Here is a 25,495-nt window from a genome sequence, read left to right as displayed (position 1 = left end):
CAACACCGAAGTGCCAGAGGCTGGGGACTACTTGGCCTCTAGGACACCATCCATGGCACAGACTCACTGAGTGTGGGGACGGGAGGGTCGCCAGCCTCCCCAGTTACAATTTGTTTCCCTTTTCCTTTGACCATGTGTCATGCAATTCCTGAAGGTTACTATACATATGATACAGTTCTGTTAGGGTCTGATTTTGTGACTGGCTATCCAGGAACAGGGTTCAGTCTTGAAAGTAACATGTAATGGGACAAATACCAGGCTAGGCCAGGGGAGACCTGAGCTCAGACACTGGGTCAGCCCCACCTGCAGCTCCACAGGACTTTGGGCTTATGGATCTTAAAGATAAACTATCACCAAGGTGTCAGAGTTCTGTCTGCATTTCTTGACTACAGACCTATGGAACCCTTGTGACTGTTAAAAAATATATATATATATATATATATGCCCCTGTGCATCCCCACCTCTGTCTTCCTAGCCCATGCTGGCATCATCTCTGCCTACACGTATATGCTGTGAGAGCCTCCTCCCTTAGTTCTACCCTTCTTGGTCTCCTGATCTCTTCTCCACTGCCCACCTCTCATCCCCATCAGCCTTTCCCTCCTCTGTGTGCCACACACAATGCTGTTCTTTTAGTCCCGCCTGTGTTTCATATTTCCCTACCACAGGGCCTTTGCACAGCCTTGCTTTTCCCTCTTTCAGGAATGTTCTGTTTTTCTCTTTCTGGTGAATTAACTCCTATCCATACTCCCTCTGTTTCTTCAGGGAGGCTTCTCTTAACCTTGCTGATGACATCGGACCCTCCTGATCTGATCTGAAAGAAAGGGACTCTTTTTGCACCATGTACTTTTTTTTTTTTATGCACATACCACTGTAGCTGTTCCAATTCATTTGTGGTTCTGGATTAAAGTGTATTTCCCCCCCTACCACACACAGTACTGTAGCTCTATGAGAGCAGGGTCTTCATCTGTCTTGCTTACCAATACCCTGGACACCTAGCACAGAGCCTAGCATGTGCTTATACTCATTAAACATTTAAGTAGATGGATGGATGGAGAGATGGATGTATGGGTGGGTGGGTGAGAGACTCAATGAACATTATCATATTATGGATTATTGTTTCCCCGCCCCTCCCCCCTCCCCATACCAAGTGATAAAACATTTGGAAACTTCCTCTGAAGAAAACAGTACCAGCTGATGTCATTCTTTTAGAATGGAAGAAAGAAGTTACTAAAGATTCCATTTGCCCTTTAGATAATAGACATTACAAATGTCTTGGCTATTTTTCTCTCTGCTGTTGAAAAAGTCTCTTAATGAGCTTTCACACCTTAAGTAGCAAATGACCTTTTCTGGAGTCATCTATACAAAACAAAGGGTGAGTGGGACAGGTGGATCTGCCCTTGAAAGTACAGGATCAGCCTTCTTATTTTATTTTTTATTTTTTTTATTAAAATTTTTTAAATGTTTTTTATTTATTTCTGAGAGAGAGAGAGAGAGGCAGCATTAGCAGGGGAGGGTCAGAGAGAGAGGGAGACAAAGAATCCGAAGCAGGCTCCAAACTCTTAGCTGGCTGTTAGCACAGAGCCCGATATGGGGCTTGAACCCATGAACCATGAGATCATGACCTGAGCTGAAGTTGGACGCTTAACCTACTGAGCCACCCAGGAGCCCCCAGGATGAGCCTTTTTAAACAGTCGCTCCTGTCTATGAATGACCTTGCCCTCTTAGGAAATGGGGCCCCTTCTAGATTTCAGGTTCCAACCTCCTGGCATCAAGAGCGCGGAGTTACCGGAGCTAGGAAAAGGGACAGTTGCCGCATGGAACAGCAGACTCCGGCAGTCTCGTAATCACTGGGCTCTTGTGTCTTCATCCCCTCATAAACAGTGCCCTCTACGTTTCATTGTTGTCTCATACAGCTTTATACTGGTTATGGTGAAATGTAGGTTGTCAGCGAACAGCAGCCTACCAGATAGCGGTTGGCATAAGGTCAGCCCTATAGAAGTCTGACCCTGGGAATGCCGGAATGAGAGTGGTCCTCGGCCAGAAAGAGGGAACATTTCCTTTGAGTGAAAACAAGATTGTCTTTCTTGTACCGTCTCTCCCAGGAAGAGGAGGCTTCTGAGATTAATTCCAAGTGGATAGGTAGTAATATTTTATTCTTGGAGCTCTACTCCAGCCTGTTCCTTGCTCAGAGACCTTCTCTGGCTCCCACCTGCTGAACAGCTCCAGTTTAAGGTGCTCAGAGTCTGGTCCAGACTTCCTGGCCTCATGGCTCATGACTCTTTTTTGTAACCTGTTCACTCCAGCCAAGTCACGCTCCTTGCTGTTAAGTAAAAATGTCCCTTACTTCATGAAGCGCATTTCTTTGTGCATGCTTTCCCTCCAACTGGATTCTGACCCTCTCTCCCCACCCCACCATTGCTACCTGTCAAAATCCTACCTATTCTTTCTGGCAACTTCAAAGACTCTGCTTCTGTAAGAATCTTTGCCTGATTGTCCCAGGTAGAATTTAATCTTTGTCTCTTGTAAATACATATAGAATTTATATGTACAACTTTCAGGGCTCTTATATTAGTATTGTGTGTTTTTTCCTTTCTTATACACTTGTCACATATCAATGCTATTTGTTGAGTCCAGGGACTATCTTATTTATCTTTGTCTCCCCCACTGTTCTTTGGACATAGTAGGTCCTCGGTTTATTAACAAAGTCATCCTTCTTTGTTGGATGAATGAGTAAATAAAACCAATCCAGCTTATGTCCTCAAAACTCATAAAGGAAGTACATTTATCCAACTGTCCAAACTCCCTTGCTTAAAGTAACTTTATGCTTTCAGTGAATTAAGCTGTACCTGGCCCTTTTTGAAGTATAACCTTGCAGGCAACCTTGAGGAGAATGCTTTGCTGTGTGCGTGTGAAGGTTATTGGAATAATCTACTTAGCAGATAAACAAAGGTTTGGAATTATACAGAGTCATTCAAACCTCAAAGCAAAATCATTCCAGCGCCTTCATAGGGTTAGTTGAAAGGAAGGTTGGGGGGAGAAGTCATGTGAAATTTGCAGCAGAATCTGGTCTGTAATATGTCCTCAGACCCCAGATGCAGCAGATGACCTGCTCGATATGACTTTGGGCATTGGCATTTTAGAGCACATAGCCTGTTTTCCGTATTTTGAAGACACTCACCAGCTGAGAGTCGCAGAGTCTGTGATGTTGGGATTAGAGTCTGCACTTTGACAGACCTTTCTTTTTGGGCAGAACGCAGTTGGCTTGCTTCCCCACCTTTCTCTCTCCCCTCCAAAGGGTGCTGGCCACGCTAAATAGTTTAATCTATTGTTAATAGATTAAACAAAAGATTAAAATTCCATCTGTGTGTGTGAGTGTGTGGCTGTTTGAACACGAATCAATTCTTTCCGTGGAATGTTAAGCAAAAGCATGCAGATACCAGAAGCGGTTATTTAGAGTGGCCAGTCAAGATCCATTTCCAATTTATCGTTTAATGGGATTGCCACGTTAATTCTGCCAGCCTCCTCCACAGGCTCACCCTCACCTCTCCACTCTCCCTCCCAACCCCTTTGCTTCCTGTGGCAAAAGGACCCCTGGAAACCAAGGGCAAAAGATGGTGACTAAAGGGAAACAATCACAGTTTTCATAGACAAATGTTTGAGTCTGTAGAATTAAAGAAACTTACAGTTATCTCTGGATTGAAAAGCCGGATATGCTTGCTTGCATCATATTAAGTGATTGCCATTGCAGAGGAATTGCTGTCTTTTGAGAGGTGCCATCCATGCCTTTCTTGTCGCTAAAGGTCCTCTGACCTTTGTTTCGATTGCAGAATGCCGTGCTTAACTAGGAACTTTCTTCTTTTCCAGAGAATTTCCACCTGGGCCCCTGCCCTCCTGTAAATGAGGAGACTCTAAGTCCCGTTATCAGCAGTGGCCACTTGCATCGGCTCTGGTGTTACATAGGTTGTTTCTGCAGAGCTTACAGTTTTATTATTTGATTCCTGCCCTCTTCGGTTCCCCCAAATGTGGCTATCATGAACACCGGATGATAAGTTTTCTCTAAAAATAATGTATTACTAGGCCCCCTTTACTGAGAAGGCCTGACTTATGCCAGACACTCAGATAGATGCTCTGTATTGATTAGCTCAGTTCATTCTCCCCAACAACCCACAGGTTATGGTTGTTATGTTAGTTTTCCCTATTTATCAGTCAAGGAAATTGGGGTCCACCTACTCTGGAAGTGAAACCCAGGTTTTTCCACCACTGGAACTAAAATGCTCTGAGTCATTAAACTAGACTGCCTGCCCCATTGATGAGCAGGCGTTCAGTCATTCGGCTGGTATTTACTGAGGGCCTAAGATGGACCAGGTTTTGGCCTAGGAATGCATACCGATGAACCAAAACAAGCGATGCCCCTACTTTCAAGAGGCTCACGGTCTGTCCCAGGGAGAGAACACCCAGATTGGTGCTGGCAAGCTATGGAATTTAAAGAACATCTGTTCTATTCTGTTAGCCTCAGATTTCATATCTGTAAATTGAGGCAGCTGGGTTTTTAGACAAGTGGGTTTTTCAGCTTTATTGTGAATCAGAATCACTTGGAGATTGTGTTTAAAAACACATCATGCATGTGGGTGGATCAGTCAATTGAATGTCCAACTCTTGATTTCGGCTCAGGTTGTGATTCCAGGATTGTGGGATTGAGCTCTGCTTTGGGCTTTATGCTGAGCATGGAGCCTGCTCAAGATTCTCTCTCTCTCTCTCTCTCTCTCTCTCTCTCTCTGACTTTCTCCCTCTCTGCCCACCTCCCCCACCTGTGCTCCCTTGCTATTTTTCACTCTCTGTCTCTCAAAAAAAAAAAAAAAAAAACCAATAAAATAAATAAAAACACATCTTGGCTTCCTCCCCCCAAGTACTTTGATATAATAGGTTCAGGGTGGGGCCAGGAAATTACATCTATAATGAAGGCCCACATCTCCCAAGAACCATCCTTTAAGAGAGACTGATGGGGCTGTAAACCCCCATTGACACTTACACAGGATTTGTGTTGTGCTACCTGTATCCCCAGTGCCTGGCACAGGGTGGGTCTTGATAAGTATTTGGTGATAGTTTGGATGATCTATCTATGGGGTTTCCATGGATGGACCTCAGAGAGTCCTGAACCACTTGAAATTGACCACAACTTTTGTTAAGGTTTGTGGATAGGATTAAAAGCGCCCTCTGGGGCTCCTGGGTGGCTCTTTAGGTTAAGCGTCCGACCTCGGCTCGGGTCATGATCTCATGGTTCATGGGTTCGAGCCCCACGTCAGGCTCTGTGCTGACAGCTCAGAGCCTGGAGCCTGTTTCAGATTCTGTATCTCCCTCTCTCTCTCTGACCTTCCCCTGCTCACACTGTCTCTCTCTCTCTCTCTCTCTCTCTCTGAAATAAATTTTAAAAAATTTAAAAATTCTATAAAAAAAGCGCCCTCTGAGCACTGAAAACTCTGTGATTTTAGGATTGGAACCCAAATTTTCTCTTACCAAAAGCTCAGACCTATTAATTGTAAATCAGTTAATAGCAAACCTTGAGTTCTGTATCAAGGTGATTTGATGAGAGGATGTCAGTTTACAGTAGTAGGTTCTTAAAATTCTAAAGGAGTTGATATCCACAGTTTATGTGGAAGCTCTGGAATGCTTGGGAGACATCCTATTTTCGTGATTTACTCACTTCATCTGAATGTACCTTTTGGGTAGATAGTGCTGTCTCCATTTTCCAGGTGGGAAAATTAGGGTGCTTGTGGCTTCTGTACCTTGTCCAAGGTCACACTGCAAGGGCTCTCTTCACTGAAGACTAGCCTGGGAGTCAGAGAATATGGTTCTTATCCTCTGCCTGCTTATGTGGCCTTGGTTGGGTAGCTTGGCCTCTTTGGGCCTCAGCTTCCCCATCTGTAAGATGGGGGAGGAGTGGACTAATTGATTCTGAGCATCTGCTTAGCTTGGATATTTGAGGACCCTCTATAACTATGTGCTTAGGCATGTAGAACTCCCTGTGTCTGTAGGCTCTGACATCCTATTTGTCTAGGGAGGTGAAAGGGCTGATGGGACGACCCGAACGGCATAGATCCTGTCCACAGAGCATTCCAGAGGGGCAGACATCATGAAAGCAAGGCAGTGCAGGTGATAGAAGCTGAGGATGTGAAACTCCCAGAATTTTGGAACCTTAACTCTCCACCCGGTCAGTTCAGCAATTCACTGTTCATTCTGAGAACAAGATTCAAGGAGCCTACTTCCATGAGGTCACAGCTGGGCAATTCAATCCCGTGCCATGTTTCCAATGTCGAAGAAGATTTTTATGAACAGATGGAGGAAACAGAGCCTTTCAGGGAATTTTAGACTCTTGACGTGTCCTTCAAGGGCCACCTGGCCCTTGCTACCCAAAGTGTCCTTCATGAACCACCAGCATCAGCATCACCTGGGAGCTCGTTAGATGTGCAGAGTCTCAGGCCCCATATCAGACTCGGTGTTTACCACAATCTCCCACCCCTGCTCTGTGATCACACTGCACATTAATTTTTTTTGAGAGAGAGAGGGAGAGAGAGAATCCCATTTAGGCTCCACACTGTCAGCACAGAACCCAGCATGGGACTCAGTCTCACAAACTATGAGATCATGACCTGAGCCGAAATCAAGAGTCAGACGCTCAACTGACTGAGCCACCCAGGCGCCCCTGCTGATTTCATTTTGAGAAGCACTAGCCCCAACCCAGCCTTGATTCCCCTCTTTCACATCCTGCTGAACTTCCAAGTATCCTATTCCTGGCCTCCTCTAATATCTTCCTTCTAGCTGGTCCTATTTCATCCTAGTACGGATCCAAGTTTTGAATTTCTCCTGCATTTGAAGCTAAGCCCTCAGTCATTGAATAACCTCTGCCATTGTCATACATTCTACCCTTAGGACCTCAGAGAACAAGAAAACCCCTTCTGTGTCCCTCATGGCTTCTTGTCTCCTAGTCCTCCTATAGCACAGTTTCTAATTGCAGCATTGTGTATTGTATACTATACAATACTGTATATTGTATATTGCAGCATATTGCAGACTTGCTACGGCCAGGCAAGTGACACAAATGAGAGATAGGAAACAGATGAAAAGCAGTAAGGAATGTCAGGGACTGCGGCAAACTGGAGAGGCTTGCCTCGCCTAAGCAGGGCAGCTCTGGTGGCTCAGCTTTGCTGAGGAGCTGAGGGAACTCAGTCTGAACATTGACATGTCTTTTGAGTTTTCAAGAGAAGCCAAAAATGTTGATAAAACAATAGAATATCTCCCTTTCCCCCTACACTGGCAATTAAAAAAATACACACACACACACAAACAAAAACAAAGCAAAAACAAAACAAAGCCTCAGAAGCCACCAGATTGTTTTTGTCAGCGACCATACCTAAGGTTTTTGTGACCTTTGATGATAAATCTCTGTTCAGCTTGGATACTAGAGCCCAGGTTTGGTCTGAGCAGCTCAGAGCAGGCAGGATTGTGGCCTCCTTATTCGAGACCAGTAGTTCTTAAACTTAAGCATGCCTCAGGACCTCTTGGAGGACTTGCATGTGTGTGTAAGTTTATTTATTTATTTTTGAGAGAGACAGAGACAGCATGAGTGAGGGAGGGGCAGAGAGAGAGGGAGACAGAGAATCCCAAGCAGGCTCCATGCTGCCAGCACAGAGCATACCGCAGAGCTCGAACCCACGAAGCTGTGAGATCGTGACCTGAACTGAAATGAAGAGTCAGACGCTTAACTGACTGAGCTACCCAGGCACCCCGGAGGACTTGTTAAAACATAGATCTTAAGGCCTCACCCCTAGAGTTTCTAACTCAGGAGGACTGGGGCAGGGCCCAAGAATTAACGTTTCTCACAAGCTCCCAGCTGGGGCAGTGCTGTTCACACTTTGAGAACCTCTTTAGATGGGTGTCTGCCATTAAGGTAGTCTCTGTCTGCAGAGCCTCTTGGTTCCACCAGTGAGCTGAGCAGTCTGAAGTTCCCAGTCTTTGGGTAGCAGGAGAAAGAAAAGGATGTGGGAGGGAGGGCTGGAGAAGAGAGTGCTAAACAGCCCTTGACCTATCCCTCTTGACATTTCAGTGATGGAGTATTTCTTGGGCAGGTGCCTGACCCATGCCAAGGCTTGGCTGCTCTGCAAAACAGGGAAGTGGCCCTGATCAGTTTCCACATACATTTGTTCTTTTGTTGGGAGATTGATTATCGATGTGTTTTTAGCAGAGGACCTTTTTAAAGTGAAATCCCATGTGGAATTCCGGTACAGAAAACAGGTGCATTGCTGGCATGGTTCAAAGGGGTCCAAGCTCGTCCTCTCAGAACCCCTCGTCCTAAAGCAGCGTTCAATGTCTCCTGTGGAAACGTAGCTGGATGCAGTGGAAACTTGCTGAAGGGCCTGCAGCTTCACTGTTTTCTGAGAGCCCCGAGAACGTGGCCTTAGTTTTCATAGTTTCCTTTCCCTCTCTGACCAACACGTCTGGCATGCTAACTTTCAGAATTCTCTTCTTGCAACTCAGAGAGGTCTGTTGGAGAGGGAATGCAAAGGATGGTTATTATCATTAGAGCTGATGTAAGGATACTGAGCTGTTGTGGAAAATCTGCTAACATGAGGATCAGCCAGAGACTTAAAAAATTGTCTTGAGGATGATTTTATCCTGGTGGCTTCTTGTTAGTGCTAATGTTGCAGCATGTCACATGCTGCGGGTCTTCATAGCTAATTACATAGGAAATAGGACTGTTGGCCCCTGCATGCCACAGGGGCGAGAACATGTCTGCAGGATTTTTAATGGGCAAGGTGATGTGGAAGCCATTCTCATTTTTGTGAACACAGGAAGATATTTAAACAGCCGTGCAGCACAGTGTTACCTGGGGAAGGTTCTAACTGAGCCCTGGAGCCAAGTGTTTAGATTTGACTGTTGGCATGGGGAAGTGTCTGATGCCCTCTGATGACCTCAGACAGTGGCATGCAACTCCTTTAATTAGGGAAACACTTCCTAATGGGCACACCAGGATGGGCTCATCTCCCAGACACAGTCCGTGCCTCCAGAGCCTGGTCCCCAAGGGCTGCTGTCCAGTGGCTGCTGTATTTTCCCATTTGCTGTCAGCCATCCAATTGCTTGTTCATCCACTCCGCACACAATGGCCAAATGTTCACCCTCGTTAGGACTGGGCTCTTCTGGGGACCGTAGAAGACCTCGCCTTTACTCCTGTGTTCAGAGCTCCTCAGGCCCGGCTCAGCTCTGCCACTCTCCACCACACCTGGAAGTCTATGCCCTGCCTCTCATTTCTGCTTACCTGACGCTTAGCCCAAATGCCTTCAGGTCTGTGAAATTTTCCCAGTTCTCCCAGGTGGAAGTGAATTCCTGGGGCCCTTTCTCCAGGCCTGATCTAAGATTCACTTACTTGCCTCGTCCAATATGTAGCCACGAACCACCTGTGGTTACTGAGCACCTGGGAAGGTCTGAATTAAGATGAACACAAGTATAAAATACACACCGGAATCCAAACTTAGTTCCCCCCTGCCCCGTGATAATATTTTAGACAGAGTATATTGGGTTAAATAAAATCTATTACCAAACCTAATTCATCTGGTTTTTGTTTGTTTTTTTCTTTTAGTGTGAATACTAGAAAATTTAGTTACACGTGTGGCTCACATTTGTGGGCAAATCTAATTTGCTCGCATTAGATTTCTGTTGGACAGGGCTACACTTACTGCTTTCTTCTTTGGGGGAAAGGAAGTTCTGTCCATCTACTTTCTCTCCTGATGGTTCATGGTTCCAGGAAGGTAGACACTGTGTACCTGTCATCCTTCGGACCTTTGCCTGCCTGACTGGCAGATGGCAGCACTGACAGAGGTGTATTGAGGGAATCAGTAAACGCACAAAAGGTGACAGACCATCAGTCAACACCAACAGCTCCCATAGATAGTGCAACCTCTGGGTCTCTGTTATTAAATTTATTTCTCCTTTCCTTTTTTTTCACAGTTTCTATCTTTTTTTTTTTTAAGGGCTCCCACAATCAGCAGAAGAAGATATTTTTCCTGGGAGATGGGCAAAAGCTGAAGGATTGGCATGACCAAGAAGCCATCAGGAGGGATGCCCAGCGCGTAGGTATGGAGGCAGTATTGCCTGCCGGCAGGTCGTGTGAAGAATGTGTGTGTGTGTGTGTGTGTGTGTGTGTGTGTGTGTGTGTGTGTGTTTAGCAGATGTGTCTGCACCTCCTGTTGACTCCCTCTCCGTTTACCACCATCCCTTCCCCTGCTTCCTGGGGGTCCACCTCTTCATCTGTTAGCTGACCCCTTTCTCCACTCACACCACCAGGTCCACTGCCTTCAGGGTTGGCCCTGCTACCTTTATTGGGGGGTAGAAGATGTCTCCCCCTCATGAGATATTTTAACCACTAGAATGAAGAGCCAACATTTATTAAACATCTACGGTGAGCATGGAGGCCCACGCTCCACACTTTGCACATTTTCTCAGTGAAACCCCGAGTTGCCCTTTGTGGCCCATTTGACGGGAAGGGACCTATAACTTAGAGATGTAGGGTAATCTGCCTGCAGTCACACAGTGAGAAAGAGGCAGCCTTGGGACTTGAACCCAAGTCTAGAGGACAGAGTTGATCCCTACCCAGCTCTGTAGCCATAAGACTGAATGGATTTAGCAGGCTTCGGCTCAGGTTTTCTTTGGCTAATTAGTCTTTGGAGCAGTGCTATTACACCGGGCGTTGGGAAGGGTTGTGGGGGGTGGGGGGATTGTAAAGAAATTACATGGAAAGTCATCTCTAGAGAGCCTGGACTTAGGGGTTAGGAGGGCAGCCCCAACACCACTGACTGGGTGTTGTTGTGACAAGAAAAGTGATAGATTTGAAGCAACTTACAATTCCTGAAAGCACTATAGATATAGAGGGATTGGTATTTTATTCGTTTTATCTCAGTTAAAGGCACTACCACTATTGATTTTTTTTTTTTAGATTACATTATGAAAAAAAAAAACAACAGACTACAACAAGGCTCCAAATAGAGCTGATATAATAACCGATGGTCAGGGAAATCTAAAGACATGGCATGCATTTTTCTATAAGCCAGTGATTTAAAATGAAGTGGGGGGTGGGTGCCGCTTAAGCTGGGAAGGGAAACATTTGAAAAGAGATGATTCTCCAGGCAGATATACCAGAATTATTAGACTGTTGCGCTAACTAGCACGAAGAGAGTAAGCAGTGGAAACAGTATGAAGATTAATAATAACCAGGCTGTGTTGAGCGCTCACTCTGTGCCAGGCACCTGGCCCGGCATTGTCTCCGTAATCATTACACTGGCCCTTCTTATCCTAATTAGTACAAAGAGCAAACCCCGACCATCGAAAGGCTAATGGCATGTCCAGGATGACAAAGCTGGAAGCGGCAGGGTTGAGCTTCATGTTGTCCTCTGCCAGACTCTAGGGCCTGAGCTCTGAATTGCACCCCTGTACCCCCTCCTGAAACCTCCCTCCTCAGGCAGATGCTTCTGGCTCTTCTTTTTCTGCTTGCTGCATCTGTGTCCCTTGTGGAATCTGGCCTGGGTGCTAGGCAGCAGTGTCTTCTCATGGAGCATTATAAGATGGCGGTGTCCTCTCTCTCATCTGGCTGGAGCCACAAGGCTGTAGGCACAGCCCTTGGCCCCACTTCTCAGCTGGCACCTTCCCATGAAGCTGATGTTGTCAACATTTACTTTGCAAAGTAAATAGGATGTTGCTCAGACCAAAGGCTCCAGAAGATGAGGCGGTTTTTTAATAAGCTACTTTTATGACCATTTCTCTCCAATGCAGATTCTTGGGCTGTTCTTGCAGCGGTTGGTGTGGATATTTGTACTCACCATTTGCACCCTGAGAACCCAGAGAATAATTGCCTGAAGCATCAGGGTCTTTTTCCCCAAATGGGTTGTACAGAGAAAGGACACCTAGCACTTTATCCACCCAAATCCATGACTCAAAGTCACATTTTTCAGGGAATCCTGGCCTAGGCTGTACAGATCTTAATTAATTGTTTGCTGGCTTAAACGATCAGAGCATCTTTTATCATTTGTGGCAATTTTTATTTGCATATAAACTTTGCCTTGCCTAGAGAGTCATCCTATTCCTGACATGAATGTGTTTTATTGTTCACAAATTCTGTCATGGATACAATTTCACATTTGAAGTTCAGAGAGTTGGTGTAACTGGCCCAAGGTTGGTCAGCTCAGAAATAGATCCGGCCTCCCATCCCAGTGATAGGACTCCATGGTCAGGGGTGTTTGGGGCTCCTGGCGGAGTAAGGGAAGCATGGGCTTTGGAGCCCACAGACCTGCTTTTATAACCTTCTTGAGTCTCAGTTTATCCATCTGTAAAATGAGGGCTCGCAAATCCTCCCTCATGGCTTGCTGGGGGAATTACATGAGAACAAGTACGTGACATGGCTTTGGCTGAATAAATTCTCGTTCCCCTCCCCTCTTTATACACCCACCTCACGAAATCTAGAGGTCCATCCTGTATTAAAGGATAAAGTTTTATCTGTGTCTTAATTATATTTTTCACCCTTCTTCCCCCACCCTGTTCAATTAGCAACGTTGACTTTGCTCTTTGCTTCTAGGAAATGGAGAACAAGGGAGACCTTACCCCATGACCGACGCTGAGAGAGTTGATCAGGCATACCGAGAAAATGGATTTAACATTTACGTCAGCGATAAAATCTCCCTGAATCGCTCTCTCCCTGATATTCGGCACCCAAAGTGAGTGTAACATCTCTCGTCTTCTGGGATATAAGGATTTTACTTGTGGCTCTTGATGAGAATTAATTAAAGAAACAGGTACAAAAAGTGCTGCTGGAGGAAATTCCCTCCTTGGTAGCCAGGATCTTGGTGCAGAGGTTAATGCGATCGGATTCTCCTAGATTTAGAGGGATGAAAGACAGCCAGTCTCCTTCCCCTTTGCAGGCAGTGGGATTCATGCATCTTCTGTATTTCCCCTCTTTGCTCTGGCCCACGGGGAAGTTCAAAACTCAAGTTCAGACATATACAGCAACAGTTCCAACCCTCATCCTGTCCATGAGGAGATACATTTTTATTTCCTTTTTTTAAAAAATGGGCTTTGTTTTAGCTGTCCTGTGCACCTAAGTATTTGTGTCTTTTTTAATAAGCTACCTCAAGTCGTTTTGAGACAGGACGCATCGTAACGATGAAAAGGAGGTTAACAATGGCAGCTAACATCCTTGAACAGGTATCATTTGTAGGCACTTTGTTTGCCTTAAGTGTTACGACTCCTGTAAGGCCACAAGGTGGCAAAGAAGCTGAGCCATGTCTCTAGCTCAACCAAAAACTCTGGACCTGAGTCTGTCCTGCCTCCCTAGATATCTTCAGTAGAACTGTTGTGGTGGTCTTGGTGATTTTCTGCTAAAGTTGGTGTGCAATAGAGTCACCTGGAGGGACGTTAGAGCCCAGGATTTTGAGCCTCACCCCCATAAATCCCAATGCAATAGATGTGGGTCAGGGGCCCAGGAACTTGCATTATAAACAAGCTTCCATGTGATGCTGGTGCAGCTTATCTTGGGTCCTTTGGGAACCACCAAAGGTAGAATTCAAATGGGAATTCTACAGGAAGGCAGTACTGAGTGGCACTGGAGCATAAAGTGTGTTGCTCAGGGGTTAAGAAAGTAGAGCCCAGGAAAAGATAAGTAACAGCTAACATTTACTAGATGCTTCCTGCATGCCAGGCATTGTTCTCAGCCAGTGGTTTTCAAAGTGTGATTCCCAGACCAGCAACATCATGGGCACCTAGGAGCGTATTAGAAATACAAATTCTCAGTTTCAGCCTAGATCTACTGCAGCAAAAGCTCTTGGGAGGCACCCAGCAATCAGTGTTTTAACAAGCCCTCCGGGCCATTCTGATGCAAAGCTTAAGTTTTAGAAGATATTCTGGGTACTTTAAGTGCTTACTGCACTCAGCCAAACCTTCCAAAAACTAATGACATATGTACTTCTATTATACTCATTTTACAGATGAGGAATTGAGGCACAGAAAGGCTAGATAGTTTGCATATGATGGCACAGCTGGTAAGGGGAGCTGGAACTTGAATGCAGGGAGTCTGACGTAGCATCGTAATCCATAAGGTCTTTAGCACCTATAAGAACTCAATTGGTAGAAACCAGGATGGGCATACTTCAGAGGTACTGCAGGCTCTACTCCAAACCATTGCAATAAAGAGAGTCAAATGAATTTTTTGGTTTCCCCATGCATATAAAAGTTGTGTTTATACTATACTGTTTTCTGTTGAGTGTGCAATAGCATTATGCCTAAAAGACAGTGTGCATACCTTAATTTAAAAGATTGCTAAAAAATGCTACCCATCGTCTGAGCTTTCAGTGGCAGAGGGTCTGGCCTCGATGTGGATGGCTGCTGACTGATCAGGGTGGTGGTTGCTGAAGACCGGCTGTGGCAATTTCCTAAAATAAAACAATAAAGTTTTCTGCATCTATCAACTCTTCCTTGAAAGAAAGATTTCTCAATAGCATGTGATACTGGTTGATAGCATTTACTCACAAGAGGACTTCTTTCAAAGTCAGAATCAATCCTCACAAACCTCACCACTGCTTTATCAAGTCTGTTTATGTAATGTTCCAAACCCTTTGTTGTCATTTCAACAGTCTTCATAGCATTGTCGCCCGGAGTTGATTCCATCTCAAGAAACCATTGTCTTTGCTCATCCATAAGAAGGAACTCCTCATCCGTGATGGTTTTATCATGAGATTGCAGCAATTCAAGTATAATGATGAAATAGTTTGAAATATTGTGAGCGTTACCAGTATGTGACCCACACATGAAGTGAGCAAATACTGTTGGAAAAATGGCGCCAACAGACTTGCTTAACACAGGGTCGCCACAGGCTTCTTCAGTTTGTTAAAAACACAGTATCTGCAAAGCACAGTAAAGTTAAGTGACGCAAACTGAGGTAGGCCTATAAGAAAGAGTTAATCGTGGTAGCATGTTTGGGCTACTTACAAAATGCTTTCTGCCCCATTCTATCTTTCAGTTCCCGCAGCAATGCTTTGAGATTGGCCTTACTATCATCTCTGCTTTGTAGATGAGGAAACCACAGAGCTAGGAATCTGTACCCAAAAGGGTCGTGTTTATCCAGGATGGGCTCCGTTCAATGAACTTTTTGCCATGAGGGCAGGAATTGTGGGGCCTCAGAGCTCGGAGCGTTTATCTGTGGAGCTTGCAATTCACTTCACGGTCTTTACTGTCAAGCCCAAGATTTTTCATCTAAGTCTGAGAATGTAGTTCAGATATTACTCATGTTGCTGGATTCAGAGCTGTGACCTGACTCTGAAGGTCAGAAACTCAATTTATGTGTTTAGCCCCTTGCAGAGTTCAGAATTCTGCACTAATTTCATCTTGCTGGCTCCACGAAAGAAGTTCATCTGGGAACATTACACCCTCACCTCAGCTGCTGTTCTGTGGCTCGGTGGGTTCTCAACTCTGGCTGTGCCTGGGGTGGTTTGAAAGACACACAAGGGCCATGGTTCCACTCGAGACTGCTGGAATCGCAGTCTCTGGGGGTGCATCCTGGGTCTCCCTATTTTCTGAAGCCTCAGAAAGCAAGTCTCACTTCTATAACCAGGGTTGAGAACTGCTGGTGTCAATCAAGGAGTATTTTTATGAGAGGGAGCAGCTAGGTATGAACACAGCTTTCATCCACCCATTCATCTGTTGAGTCAATAAATATATATGAGTGGGCTTGACACCAGGAACACAATGATTAATGAGCCATGATTGTTGCCTCATGCAAGAGGTGGGGACAGATGGGCTAAGCAGGTCATTACACTGCAGACGAGGAGACTGGTCATAAGGGTAGACTCAGGGTGCTTCAGAACTCCAGAGGACACCCTTACTCAGCAACGGCCTTTGTGGGAAGACGCTGCAGGTAGAAAAGTAGGCAAGAAGTACACAGTCTCCAGCTGACTGATTAAAAGTTCGAGTCTCCCAGCTGTATAGAGGCCCCCAGGTTGGGGCCTGGCCCTCTTGTCTCTAGTGCACCGTTTCCCAGCTCAGGAAAAGAAAGGTCTTCTTAATCTCGGACTCCCAGGGCCCACAGACAAGTCTGTGGATAGAAATCAGGAGGCTCTCTAAACCTGGATGAGGAAAAACACTGAGTCTTTCTTTTTACTAACCTCTAACTGAAACATGGTGTTCCTTTCCGTTATGACTGTAGGCAACAAAGCACCTATGAATTTGTCACCAAAAAGAAATCATTTACTTTTATATCACTTTACAGATATCTAGGAATGTCATGAATACTCATCACTGCTTTGAAGTGAAGGTAGTTTTTAGAACAGCCATTAGATCGTGTTGATTAATGTGTTAATAAGGAAACACATTTATTACTATATTTCAGATTTTTAAATTATTTTGATAACTATATCCCAGTCCAATTGGTTTTCTTTATAACCTGATCTGTTTTATTTTATGCATTATAAAAACTGCTTCGAGAAGTGGCCATCGGCTTCACCAGCTTAGCAGAAGGGTCCAGGGCATGAGGAAGGTGAGGAAGCACTGTTCTAGGTGGGTGTGAATTGAGCCGAAGGATGCCTCAGGCTCCTCTGTCCCCAGACCACCCCTCCAGCATCTAAGTCACCATGAAGGATGTCACTAAATCCAGTGCTCCTGACACTCCCCTACCCCTCGTCTTTTCAGAATCCCTAGTTGTAGAAGGGGACTTTCTGGAAATGAGTTGACAAATGTCTTGAAGAGCTATTGCTTTTCTTCCTGGGCTGGGGTCTGGGGTGGGGGTGAGTCTTTCCTGCAGACAGCTGAAATGTGTGAGATTAGAGCAGTGCAGACCCTCCCTCCCTCAGGTTTCTTTGAGCTGAAACAGCTTCTCCATCAGGAGCTGAGGTAATGTTTGCCTTTTACTTCTTCTAACTGAATTTTGGCAACCTTGCATCAGGAACAGGATGCAATGCAACATTGCATCGAGGGGCTGTTTGTGCCAGCTGCGTTTGCTTCCACCGCAAGCTGCACCAAGGACCATGGAGACACAGAACGGGAAGCAGGCAGTCCAGCCCGACTTGCGGGGCTTGTGTACGGGAGGTGGCCAGCTGGCTCTGAGTGAGCCTGTCCCCCTGCACCCCTTGCCGAGAGAGTAGGAACTGAGGCTGGCTGGTGCACCGCCCGCTTCCCCTGCTCCCTGGGAGGCTGGTTGGGCTGCTTGGCAACTGTACATGGGAGCAAGACACAGAGCTGATGGCCACAGCCCCAAGTGCTGAAGTGGCTGGGGTCTGAAGCTTCCTGGGCAAACTTCTCTGGAAAAATGGTCATTTTCTCCCATGGAGAGATCATCCATCTGAAAGCAGTCAGAGAACATTCATGGTAGGAAGGAAAACCATCTATAATCCTGACCTGCTTTCTCCAGTCCCTTGGTTTAGCTTTCAGCAATGAATGAACCTGAATGGAATCTTTTTTGCAATGAAAGTCCCAAATCTACCAGATTCCTTTTTGTGAAATTAACTCTGTTGATTTATGGTGTGTGCTGAATTTCCTCAAAAGAACTTAGAAGTTCATATTTTTATAATAGGTCAGTGTTCTATTGATCGCCTTCACATCTCCAGCAGGTTACAAAACCAACAAGGGAGGCAATTACAGCCTATACTTTTTGACACAAATTTATTAAATATGTACACTGGAAGGAAAGACAGGTTGCCAGCACAAATTTCAATGAACCACATTTATAGCACTAGCTGTAATGATAATAGTAGTGCCCCAAATATGAATGTAAACACAGACATACAAAAATGCTATTTAGGGGCCAAGACAGAGCAATAGGACTCTCTCCTGCCTGAAATAACAGCAACTAAAGACAAACCGTGTGAAGCAATGGTTTGTAAGACATTGGACATGAGTCAGTGACAGTCTCTAATCCTTAAGAGCTGAGAAGCAAATGAGGTGAGTCCTTCAGGTTCCCCAACCTTTGTCTCAGGAGAGTTTCCAGGCCATGATCTAGGGAGAGAAACCTGAGTAGAGCCCAAAGGACTTCCTGAGTTGAGGAGAGAAAGCGAGAGTTCAAGGAGACTAAAGAGGCCAGAGTTCACAGGCCCTTAAGGAGGAAAATACTAATAAAAACCAACCCAGGGGCATCTGGGTGGCTCAGTCAGTTAAGCATCCAGCTCTTGGCTTGGGCTCAGGTCATGATCTCACAGTTTGTGGGTTCGAGCCCCACGTCACTCCACACTGATGGTGCGGAGCCTGCTTGGGATTCTCTCTTTCCCTCTCTCTCTCTGCCCCTGTCCCATTTGCACTGTCTCTGTCTCTCTCAAAATAAAATAAATAAACTTTAAAAATAATAACAACAACAGCCCGGAGTTAACAGAGATTTTAGAATTAGCAGAGGACACTAAAATAGTTATTGTAACTGTATTCTATATGTTTCAAAACTTAAGTAAACACATGGACAATATAAAAAGACCCAAACTGAACTTCTAGAAATGAAACTAACAATGCCTGCAATGAAAACTAGTGAACGGGATGAATGGCACCTTAGATATTGTGGGGGTGGGGGAAGTAAAACTGAAGACTAGGAAAAGAAACTACTCAAAATAAAATATAGAAGAAGAATTTTTCCAAATGGAAAGGGCATTGGTGAACTGTGGGACAACGTTAGGCAATCGAATGCCCGTCTAATTGGAGTCTATGAAAGGGAAGAGGAAAATCATGGCCAAACGTTTTCCAAGTTGAATGACAACTATAAAACCACAAATCCAAGAAGCACCATGAAACCCAATCTTAAGAAACATGAGTAATATGACATGACTGTACATCAGAATCAAATTGCTACAAACCACTGATGAAGACAAAGTTTTAAAGGAGGCAGAGAAGTAAAACCGAAAGGACTAAAGTCGAGGATGACCGAATTCTCCATGGAAACGATGGAGGCAAGAGCACAATGTAACAATATCCTTAAGGTATTAACAGTAAAATCTCTACCAACCTAGAATTCTACACCTGGTGAAAATATCTTTCAAAAATAAAGGCAAAATAGGGACTTGTCAGACACTGAAAGAATTTATCACGGCAGTTATATATTGTAAGAAATGTTAAAGGAAGTCCTTTAGGAAAAAAAATATGGCAACAGGTAGAAATAGGGATCTTCATTTACAAAGAATGAAGATCACTGGAAATAGTAACTATGTGGGTAGATAGACACTATTTCTTATTATTTAAATCTGTTTAAAAGGTATCTGAGAGTATAACCAAAAATAATAATAATATATTGTTGGGCTTTAAACCTATGTAAGGTATACATGTATGCCAACATAAAGGTCGGAGAGGAGAAATGATAATATACTACTATAAGATTTTCATACTACTTGTATAGTGATATAGTATCATTTGAAGGTATACTGTTAAAATGTATCCTATAAATCATGAAACAAGCACTGAAAAGCAAAGCAAAGAATTATAGCATAAGCCAATATGGGAGGTAAAATGGAATAATGAAAAATATTCAGTTAACCCAAAAGAAGGCCGAAAAAGAGAGAAAAGGGAACTGAGATCAGAAAGGACAAATAGAAAGCAAATACCAAACTGATGGACTTTAACCTAACCACATGGATAATCACATTAAATATAAATGCACTGATTGTTTCAGTTAAAAGGAAGACCTCTCTGCCTTTTACCCAATTAGATGAAAAAAACAAGATTCAACTATGTGCTGCCTGCAAAAAACACACTTTAAAGGTACAAATGACAGTAAAAAGATATGAAAAATTTACCAAGCTAACACTAATTAAAAGGAAGCTTTGGTGGCTGTATTAATATCAGTTTAAGTAGAATTCAAAACAAAGGATATCAGGGATAAAGAAGGTAGTTTAATAATCTAATAAAGGGATCTTTCATTAAGAGAACATAGCAACCGGGGCACAGGGCTGTCTCAGTCAATTGAGTGTCTGACTTCAGCTCAGGTCATGATCTCTCAGTTCATGAGTTCAAGCTCCACATCAGCTCTATGCTGACAGCAGACAGCTCAGAGCCTGGAGCCTGTTTCCTAATCTGTGTCTCCCTCTCTCTCTGCCCCTCCCCCACTCACGTGTGCAAAAATAAACATTTTAAAAAAGAGAGTGAGAGAGAATATAGCAACCCTAAACATTTATGTACTTCGTAAGAGAGCTTCAAATTACATGAAGCAAAAACTCATGGAACTGCAAAGAGAAATAGACATAGTTACAATTATGAGATTTAACATTTTTCTCTGAAAAATTGGTAGAACAAATAGCAAATCAGCAAGGATTTGGTAGACTTGAACAGCATCATCAACCCCCAGGACCCAATTGACATTTATAGAACCCTCTACCAATAACAGCAGAATGTACATTCTTTTCAAGTACATGCAGAGCATTTACCAAGATAGATCATATTCTGGGTTGGAAAACAAGTCTCCATGAATTTAAAAGGATTCAAGTGATACAAAGTATGTTTTCTGACCACAATGGAATTAAATTTAGAAAACAATAACAGAACAGTCTCTTAACATTTCCAAATGTCTGGAAACTAACTCATGTATGAATAACAGATGGGTCAAAAAAAGAAATCAAAAGGAAAATTAGAAAACGTTTTGAACTGAATGGTAATGAAGACAACATATCAGAATTTGTGGGATGTCACTAAAGCAGTACTTACAGGGAAGTTTGTAGCATTAAATGCTTATATTTGAAAAGAAAAATGGTGTCAAATTGACGACATCAGCTCTACTTTAAGAAACCAGAAAAATAAGAACAAGTTAATTCACATTAAACAGAAGAAAGGAAATTTTAAAAAAGATAAAAGCAGAGATCAATGAAGCAGAAAATAGAAAAACAATAGGAAAAAAAATCCGTGAAACCAAAAGCTGACCCTTTGAGATGGTCAATTAAATAGATTAACTTCTAACCAGACTGATAAGGAAAAGAGGGAGAAGACACAGATTACCAATATCAGGAATGAGAAAGGTGATAGAACTATAGATTCTTATTTAATTATTAGGAGAATCATAAAGGAATATTCTGCACACCTTTATGCCTGTAACTTCAGCAACTTAGTTGAAATGATAAATTCTTTGAAAGGTACAAACTACCAAAGCTCACTCAGAAAGAAATAATGAACCAGAATAGTCCTATATCTATTAAAGAAATTGATATTATAGTTAAGAACTTCCCTACAAAGAAAACTTTAAGTCCAGATGGGTTCATTGGTGAATTACACACACACACACACACACACACACACACACACACACACACACATTAAATAATACAAACAACTCTTCTATACCAACTCTTCCAAAAAATTAAAGAGAATGGAGCACTTTCCAACTCATTGTGAACTCAGCATTATCAGGGTAATGATACCTGAATGCCTGATACCAAAACAAGGCAAAGATATTGCAAGAAAATTATATTATAGACTAGCATCCTTCACGAACAGATTGGACAGGTGCTGTTATTGTCGTCATTGTCATTACTCACCTTTTTTCAGATCAGCAAATAGAAGAATCAAAATGGGGGAGGGATAGTGACCTGTGGCAAAAGTCACACAGGTACAGCCTGACTACCAGAAAAAGAGGAAATCAGGAAGAGGGAGAGCCCTGAGGAGGAAATGGCCCCATGGCCCCAGGAGAGCTGGCAATGCTGAGGTCCTATTCAGGGACAACCCCCCCCCAAGATAGTCTGACCTTGGTGATGCTGAGAGCTTGAGAACCAGGAAAGCCTGATGTTTATAAATACCCCGGAATCTTCTCAAATGGTGATGTAAACCTGAGCAAGAAAGGCCAGGGATGTAACCTGCTCCCTGCACGGCCACCTCATGGATGTACCCAGAGTTAATTAAATCAGGATCTTAACCTTAAGTAACTATGTATGTATTAGGGGGCTTTCCCACTCCTCCACCCCCGGTCTGTAGCCCACATAAAATACAGCTAGCCCCTACTCATTTATACTAAAATGATCAAGTGTCAGTCCCTGCGTTAAGGAAATCTCAAGCCTATCAGTCACTGGAAACTGTCTCTGTGAGTCATTAGTTCATTAATTCTTTCATTCAGCAAATATTTATCATGTACCTACCATGAGTGCTTATTGTATAGGCTAGTCCCTGGGGAAACAGCAATGAACAAAATAGCCAAAATTTCCTCTTTTCCTGGTGTTTACATTCTACTGGGTGGAGGATGTCATAAATAAATGCATTATTTTTTCAGATGGTGATAAATGATATAAGAAACATAAAGAATCAGAGTAAGGGGTAGGGAAAGTAATATGAATGGGATGGATTTTATTTCACTGATAGTGGGGGGCCTCTCTAATAAGATGACATGTGAACAGAGATATGAAGAAGTGTGAGGTCTAGCAGGACAGTCAGCTGGGGGAAGAGTCCTGTAGGCAGAAGAAACAATATGTGCAAAGGCCCCAGGGCCATCATACTTGCTTTATGGAGCCCAGTGAGCCAGAAGGAAAGTGATGAGAAGCAAGCCTGGAGAGATGTCAGGGTCATGGCGGGGCTTCGGCTTTCACCAAAGGTAGTAAGGGGAAGCTCTGGAGAGTTTTGAGCACTGAGCGACATAATTTGATTTTCATTTTCAAAGGATCACATCAGTTGCTATGTTAAGAATAGACTGTAGGCGGCTAAGAGCGGTGCAGGGAAGCCAGTTAGGAGTTTATTACAGCCAGGCAGGCAGAGAAGGGGACAATGACTCAGACCACCTTGGCAGAGAAGGAGCAGGGAAGCAGTGGCCGCGTTCTAGAAATATTTTGAAGGTGGAGATGATGATGGGGATTTACTTATAGACAATATAGATATGAAGAAAAAAAAAGGGAGAAGAGACCAAGACAATGCGAGGTTTTTGGCCAGAGCAACTGTGAAGATGGAGTTCCCATTTACAGGAACAAAAGCTTTGAGAAGAGTAGATTTGGGGAAAATCAAGATTTTTATTTCAGTCAAGTTTAAGACATTCTTAAACATCCAAGTGACAAGGCCAAGTAGGCAGTTTAATAAATGGTGCCATTTATGTTGTGAAAAATGGAAATGGTGATGGGATTCTTTCTGAGTTGCTATGTTTTTATTGTGGTTTTAATTAACTTGCTTTCCTTGAATAGCAAGAAGTGCCTGAGGCATCATGGATAGTAAATCTAAAAGCGATCCAAGATCAGCTGTGGTCTGCGGTGCGGTGTGTGGGACGACAGAGTTTGTGTGCACGTTGGGGTCACTGCAGGGGCTGTGCCTACCCCCTCCTCCCCTGTGCAGTGGGAGTGAATGGCTGGAGTCCACACCCACCCCTCTCCCACCTGCCACCGTGCTGAGAGGTTTGTCAGACCCCCTTAGAACAGTGACAGGCTTGGAGGATATACTTAGTAAGTATTAGCAGTTTTTACCCTTTTTATCATGATTCTTTTGCTGGAATAAGCTTGCTTGACACTTCTATAATGGAGCACTTCAGTGTAAGATGAGCACCCCCAAGATGCTCAGGCTGGGAGGGGTGAAGACTGCCCAGTTCGGCAGCTGGTACCAAGGCGGTTGTGTAGGAGGGGGCGGGAGGGCGGAGAGAAGGGCTGTAGCCTGAGTGATTTGTGAGCTGGGAGAGGGAAAAAGTCCAGATTTCTTTGGGAGCATCACTGATTTTTCAGGAGGCTCAAATCAGTTCTCCTCTGAAACTAAACGACTCCCTTCTGAACAGTGGTGTTTCTTTCAAGATAACAGTTATTGATCCATTGGACCTAATATTGGAAGGTAAAGGTGCTCATAAGCCTTACGATAAAATGGCAGCCAATAAAATCTCTCAAATTGACTTCTTTTCAGTAATTCAATTTCATTGAATTCAGCCCTTGGGTTGAAATTACAGAGATAAATGGCTTGTAAGCAAAAATGGCTGCTGTCAACCAAAAATCAAAATGGGCACATATATCCCCTACAATTTACGCTGGGCAAAAACCACTTGACATCCACACGAGTTGATGTGTGGCTTGTGTTCTTTTATCATTTCTGCAGACAAATGCACTTTTGAAATCTTCTAGAAATGGATGCTGTGTTCTCTCTGAATAATAACAATGTCTCTCATTTATCAAGTGCTTGTGTGCCTAGCATGGAGCTGAGCAATTTATCAGCCTGCCTGGTTTTACTTCTTCCCACTTTGAGGTTTTGTGTGATCATATGTTTTTCCTTTAGGTTTCAGCATTGTCTTCTCATTTACAAAAAAGCTGTTAACAACTCTTTGTAATTCCAGCCTCTCTGAAATTGTTTGTATCTAACCAGGATCACTAGCTCCATTTTAAGGATGCACCAACGGAACCTCAGCTGAGCTCAGCCAGTAGAAAGCAGAGAAGACCCAAACCTGGATCCAAGCATATGCTCTTTCTGCTGCATCACACACAGACTGAGACCCATTCCTCACAGAAAAGGAGGGAGACAGTTTTTAAATTCGAATCCTTTGTGCGTCAAGGTTCTTGGACCAGTCATAGTGATCAGGATTGGCTAGAGAAATATAAATAGACACAAGCAGAAGACTATTCAGGTTGTGTTTCACTCACTATGCTGAAAGTAATACATGTTTGTCCGTGAGCAGACAAATAATACTCAGTAAAACTGGTTACAGAGATGAGTTTGATTTCTAAGTGGTGTTGGCCTTCAAAGGATTTAAGGAAAAGGAGAAAGATGACTGTGAGATAGAGGTGATTCTCCGTTCTCTCCCTTCATTGAGGCGGCGTCCCGAGCAGCATGGGGGTGAGACAAGCAGAGGGGGTCATTGAGGAGCCGTGTGACGTAGATTAGGACATCATTCATTCCTGACTATAAACCTCTTGCTCCATACCTTATTTGGTGTGTTGGGGGGAGGGGAGAAATCAATAGTCCCCCTACCACCACCCATCTCCAATCTTAAATCTGCCTAGGTAGTGAAAGTGAACTGCTTAGCCCTCTGTAGTTTTTTTTTTCCTTTGTTTGTACAACATATAAAGACATATGAAGGGGGTTAGGTTTGGTTTTGGTTTTTGGTTGTTTTTTGTTTTTTTTTTTTTTTACAAAAATCTGAGTGTACTATATATATTTTATTCTACAAGTAGCTTTTTTTCACTAAGTTTATTTATTTTGAGACACAGAGAGAGAGAACAAGTGGGAAAGGGACAGAGAGAGAGAGAGACAAAGAGAGAGGGAGAGAGAGGATCCCAAGCAGGCTCCGAACTTTCAGCACAGAGCCTGACACAGGGCTCAGGCTCACAAACCCTGAGATCGTGACCTGAGCTAACGTCGAGTCAGATGCTTAACCCACTGAGCAACCCAGACACCCTTCTACAAGTAGGTTTTTTTTACTTATTATATTGCGGTCATGTTTCTAAAACATTCCCAACAGCTGTGTAATATTCCACAAGAATCTAACCCACTCAGCCCTTGCTCTGTCGATGGCTGTACCAATGGTTTCCAGTTCTGTTTCTGGACACAGAGTGGCAGCAACATTCTTGAA

At 43.7% G+C, this 25,495-nt stretch overlaps 1 protein-coding gene across 2 annotated transcripts in view; it reads left to right on the top strand.

The window, feature by feature from the left end:
* GALNT10 (polypeptide N-acetylgalactosaminyltransferase 10) overlaps positions 1–25,495 on the top strand; it is a 218,290-nt gene that overhangs the window by 83,403 nt on the left and 109,392 nt on the right. The window contains exons 2-3 of one of the 2 annotated variants that reach the window (XM_039257471.1): positions 10,023–10,125; positions 12,617–12,755. In XM_039257471.1, coding sequence (XP_039113402.1) covers positions 10,023–10,125; positions 12,617–12,755 — 242 coding nt within the window. Of the gene's footprint in view, positions 1–10,022; positions 10,126–12,616; positions 12,756–25,495 lie in introns of those variants that run through there. The other variant, XM_039257472.1, reaches the window with a different exon arrangement.

This window comes from Hyaena hyaena, unplaced genomic scaffold, assembly GCF_003009895.1.
Source record: "Hyaena hyaena isolate Hyena2069 unplaced genomic scaffold, ASM300989v1 scaffold_619, whole genome shotgun sequence".
In the NCBI taxonomy this organism is placed as follows: domain Eukaryota; kingdom Metazoa; phylum Chordata; class Mammalia; order Carnivora; family Hyaenidae; genus Hyaena; species Hyaena hyaena.
Note: the sequence above shows the minus strand (reverse complement) of the source record. Positions and strands in the feature narration are given on the sequence as shown.